A 5,141-nucleotide genomic window follows, 5' to 3' on the forward strand; every position below is an offset into this window, starting at 1 on the left:
AGGTCTACAATCTCATTCACATAAGGGCAGTGCTAGGGGGTTAAGCAGTTGAGTTAAAAAACAAAAAAGCTCAAAACCAAAAACCAACCAGTTGCCTTAGACTGGAGCTTCCCGCAGCTTTCGCGCTGAGCGGGGCACGGGGAAGGAGTAGTTCTCGGGGCCGGTGGGGGCCGGGATACCGACCCCGTCACCACCGCCCTCGGGGTCTTTCGGGAGCGCTCCCGCGGGCCCCGGAGGAGCCGGTGACAGTCCTAGGTGAGCGCCGAGCGCGTCCACAAAGCGCCCGGGCCGCCCCTCGCACTAAGGCGCGGCGGCGGCGGCGGCTGGAGCAGAAAGAAGGGCGAGACGGAAGCGGCGGCGGCGGCTGGCGGGCGGCCGGGGACGCGGGCCGGGACGCGGGCGGGGAGGCCGCCGGGGAGGCCCCGGGCAGGGAGGCCCGCAGCCCGCGCCACCGCCGCCGCCGCCGCCCCAGCCGCGTGCGCGCGCGGCCGCATCAGCTGAGCGCGCGGCGCGTGTCACGTGGTGCGCGTGTCGAAGGTCACGGCGCGCTCACAATGGAGCTCTCGGAGTATGTGCAGAAAGGCTTCCAGATGCTGGCCGATCCCGGCTCCTTCGACTCCAACACCTTCACGCTTCTCCTCCGGGCGGCTTTCCAGAGTCTGCTGGACGCCCAGGCGGACGAGGCCGTGTTAGGTAAGCCGCTCGGCTCTGAGCTGGATCGGCCTGGGTGGAGGGGCGCTCGGAGAAGAGGAGCGAGACCGAGCGAGAAGGGGAAAGCCCCGGGAAGAGGAAGTCTTCGGGCTTTGCCCTTCGCTCCGGACGGAGTGTGGGGATGTGGCTCTGCCAGAACCCACAGCGGACCCAGATCACTGTTCTCTCCTCACTTGGCACCTGCACACCGCCAGCTACACTTTCCTGGTCTGATTTTCCCTCTCAGGCTCTTTGTTCTTTTGTAAAGCCGGTGCTCAAGTCTTGTTTGTGGCCTAAACATCTAGGGTTTTCACCCTGGTCTGGGGCAGACTGACACTTGGACTTCATCAGGGCAGCTCCCTGCGATTCAAGCTTTCAGTACTAGGCTGGCGAAGGTTTTAAAGGGTCTGCTTCCAGAGTAATTACTCGGTTAAATAGTGTTGACATTTTCCAGCTTAGAGAATACCTCAAGTTCCTCTGATCATTCCAACACTCTAGTTCAACATGTTTTGCACAGTTTCCACGCCCAGACTCTTAAAATGTGGTGTATAATGTTTTGTTCCGCATCAGTTATCAGGAAGCAAGCCTGTTTTAAGTGGTCCGGTCACTGCGGAGTGCGATGTCAGTATGGATGGAGGCATATTTTAAGATAGATCGCTTTTAAATGATTTTCTTAATTATAAATATCTCAACAATTCAAATTTTTGTGTTTTTTTTCCCCTGTAGTTTCACGAGCTAAACATGTGTACAAAATGTATGAAAGTGGAAGTTCTTTAAACGAAAATAGTAACCACCACCTGGGTTAATCTCCAAAAAAAAAAAAGACTGTCAAAACTTGAAAATATTTTGAACTCTTTCCTTCTCCTCCACCTCCATGTATTAAAGTCCGTGGAGCCAGTTACCTACCCTAAAATTAATCTTTAGAAGGAAAGTTTATTCATTCTTAAATTTACACCATGTAAAATATTTATCTTATTTTCCTCCGTCCATCTTTAAAGTGACCACTGTATATTTTACAATAGGACTTTTTTTTTTAAGTGTTAAGGTAAAATAGAAAGAAGGTAATTTGACCAGGTAACAGCATGATTATTGATGTGTGCTCTTCATTGTTTTGCCATTGACCATATTGCTCATCTCATTTACTTAAAATTTCTAGTCCTTATAGTTGAATTCTTCTTATTATCTTGTTAAAGAGAGTTCTTCACCAAATGAAAATACCTTTTTAGAAACAGGACTATAAAGAATTTATTATTACAGGCATCACTGGCAATTACTTTTATTGTAGATCACCCAGACTTGAAACATATCGACCCAGTGGTTTTAAAACATTGTCATGCAGCAGCTGCAACTTACATACTGGAGGCTGGAAAGCAAAGAGCTGACAAATCAACTCTAAGGTACAGGACTTATTTAAATATCCATTTGTTTTAAAATAGTGCCTTTATGATTCAAATTTCAGTTTTTAAAATGGAGACTAAACTTTGGCTTTTTTTTTTTTTTTTTTTAGCACTTATCTAGAAGACTGTAAATTTGACAGCGAGAGAATAGAATTGTTTTGGACAGAATATCAGGTTACTTAAATTTTTAAAACTTAACAATTACTATTTTTCTTCTACTCTGTTTGCAAAGACATGTTTTCTTTTTCTTTTTTTCTTACCAGAATAATAGGAATTCCCTAGAAATCCTACTGGGAAGGTAGGTACTGTATAAGGTGTCAAGCTGAGCCACTTTTCACTTGCAGGTATGAATGGAGAGTGCTGGTGTGAAACAAAACAGAACAAAAAAACGGGGATCTAGACCAAAAGAAAAGGGGCCAAAGGGCAAGTGAAACAATTGAAGTTAAGCTAATGTTTTTAAACATAAAGTTTATTGAGATAATTTTTAAAATGCTCTTTTACTATTCAGAACTTGAAATAAAGTTTAACAGTATTTTAATTTCAGAATGGATTAAAATTGTGTGTGTGTATGGTGCAGGAGGTGGTAGACACCATTGTTGGTAAAGGACAAATACTGAAAGTTTTTCTGTAGCTATTATGTACAAAACTGTCATTATATCTTTCAGTATAGGCAGATCTCTCCCTCATATAACTGATGTTTCTTGGCGTTTGGAATATCAGATAAAGGTAAAGTTTAACAAATGTTCTCTAGGGCAATTTAGGGAATTAAAAAAAAAAGAGCTGAAGACTGAAATCTCTGTGTTATGTTGTTTTAGACCAATCAACTTGATAAGATGTACAGACCTGCATATTTGGTGACCTTAAATGTAGAGGTATTTATACAGAAGCCCTGTCTAAAAATTAAATGTATAATGAAATTTTCAATTTCCTTGATTTAAATAAACAGCATTTTTTTCTTCCCTAGAATACTGACTCCCGATCCCACCCAGAGATTAGTTTTAGTTGCAGCATGGAACAATTACAGGTACAGTATTAGGATCTGTGAATATGCCTATCTTCTTATAGATTTTTAATTGTGAATTATGCCCATGGAAAGTTCAAAAGAAAATTAACCATCTGTCAGTAGACAATGAAGGTTGGTTAAAGAATTATTGGGAAGGGGGTTTCAAAAGAAATATTTTAAAATAGGCTTTTGAAATTAAGATGTTAACTAATAGAGAACTGGTCTGGTTTGCTGTTCCCTTCAATTAAAATAAACTTGTAGTGTTGAGTGGTAAATTCTATTTGTGATGTGTTTGAGCCAGTAGGACAAAGGAAAAGAAAGCTTGGCTTTGAAAAATGTTCTCTTTGCTTTCAGAAACTTTGAAAACGTGATTTTTAAACAGTGGTTTTAAATGACTTTTTATAAAGGGGCAAGTTAAAAAAATTCTGAAACTGTTCATATTGCCTGTGTAAGACACTGGGGAAATTCAAAATTACATTGATTAATGGACATGACAACGAATTTATTTCTTAGCACTTAAAAAAAAATTAAGGACATCACTTCAAATTTTGATGAAATTGATTTTTTCCAGTGGAATCTCCTGCAGAGTCGTTTTAATGTAACCATTAATTGAACTTTAAACTTTCAAAAGATGTGAATACAGCATTATCCTTGTTAGATAACTGGAGAAATTTAATTTTGGTAAACCTTGAGTGTTCAGAAGATTCAGTTAGAAACTATATTTCACATCTGAGGGCAAGCATTTTGAAGATGAGACATTTTAGAGGAAAACTTTACTTTGATAGTGGTTTGTCAAAGGTTTAAAATCTTGAGTTTAAAATTGTTTAGAAAGTGTCTCCCGACTTTTTTCTTGCATCTTTCTCAAGCTTGGATACTTCTCTCTTGCGTTTTATCCTAAAAACGAGCCATGGTATACATCTTTCAGGACTTAGTAGGAAAACTTAAAGATGCTTCGAAAAGCCTGGAAAGAGCAACTCAGTTGTAACTTGGGAAAGTTAACGATCTGCCCGGATCTAGAGGAAGACCAGGAACGTCTTGCCGTCCGCTGAACCATCATTTCTGCAAGCTGGATGTCTTCCTTTTCAGAACAGATTTTTTTCTTTTGGGTTTCTGTCACTCATAAGTTTTGACACTTTATTTTTTTACACCTCTGGAAGGGTTAAGAGGGAATTTCTGCCTAAGTATTTGAATCTTTAGTATTATCCGTACACTTGATCCCATTTGATCTTTTCCACGTCTTCCAAAAGGAAGTAGACAGTATTACATTCTGAATAAATAAGTTGTTCTCACAAAAGAGTGGTGAGAGTTTGTCTGGATTTGAGTTTGTTAATTATTACTTTGAAGACATAGACACGATTGGCGTTAACTTTTAACGATCTCCTCTCCTCAGGATTAAAGTTAAACACTCTGGAAGGATGCGATCTCCGGGGTTGCTTGAAGACCCCAGCTTCGGGACGTGGGGAGCGGGCGCGGTCGCCCAGCGGCGGGAGCCCGTCCGTTCCGTTAACTGCGCCCGAGGGCTCGCCCGCAGCCCGACCCTCGCCCGCGGAGCTCCGGAGGCCCGGGAGGGCCGGCCCCGCGCGGAGCCCCTGCCCGGAGCGGCCGGCTGTCCGCGCGCGCCCCGCCTCGGCCACTGGCGGGCGGGAAAGGGGGCCGGCGCGGCCGCGGGAAGACTGGGGCGGGCGCTGTTGTTTCCGCGAGCCCAACTCGGGCGCAGGTTCCGCGCCGTGGTGCCGGAGTCTGGGCCGCAGCCCGTGGGGCCGAGCGGGGGGTGTCGGCCGGCGGTCTCCTCGCGGACATGTGTGCCGCGGGTGGAGACGGACGGCGGAAAGAAAGAAATAACGGGGGTTGGGGTGGGCTGAGCTGCGTGCGGGGCCGGAGCGATGCCCGCGCCGTGAGCAGGGTGGCGCGTGTGGCGCTGTGGAGAAATGTCTCCGCAGCCGCGCCAGCGCCGCCGCCGCGCCGAGCGAAGAGGAGGAGGGGGCCGGGTCGCGCTGCTCCGAGGGGAGGGGGCGGCCGCGGGCCCGACTACACCGACACTAATTCCCAGG

General features: G+C 45.5%; 1 protein-coding gene across 2 annotated transcripts; it reads left to right on the forward strand.

Annotated features, from left to right (window-relative positions):
* Positions 1-505: 505 nt before the first annotated feature.
* Positions 506-4,384, forward strand: COMMD3 (COMM domain containing 3). 2 transcript variants are annotated; one of them, XM_065921086.1, is made up of 8 exons: positions 506-693; positions 1,976-2,087; positions 2,198-2,261; positions 2,351-2,385; positions 2,753-2,813; positions 2,903-2,959; positions 3,052-3,111; positions 3,445-4,009. In XM_065921086.1, the coding sequence occupies exons 1-8, from the start codon at positions 555-557 to the stop codon at positions 3,451-3,453; spliced, it is 537 nt and encodes a 178-aa protein (XP_065777158.1). In that variant the 5' UTR covers positions 506-554; the 3' UTR covers positions 3,454-4,009. The 2 variants fall into 2 exon arrangements, with proteins under 2 accessions (XP_065777158.1, XP_065777157.1); XM_065921085.1 differs by lacking the exon at positions 3,445-4,009 and adding an exon at positions 4,016-4,384 and having other exon boundaries at positions 508-693.
* The last annotated feature ends 757 nt before the right edge of the window (positions 4,385-5,141 follow it).

The sequence above is a fragment of the Muntiacus reevesi genome, chromosome 2, assembly GCF_963930625.1.
Source record: "Muntiacus reevesi chromosome 2, mMunRee1.1, whole genome shotgun sequence".
NCBI classification, from domain to species: domain Eukaryota; kingdom Metazoa; phylum Chordata; class Mammalia; order Artiodactyla; family Cervidae; genus Muntiacus; species Muntiacus reevesi.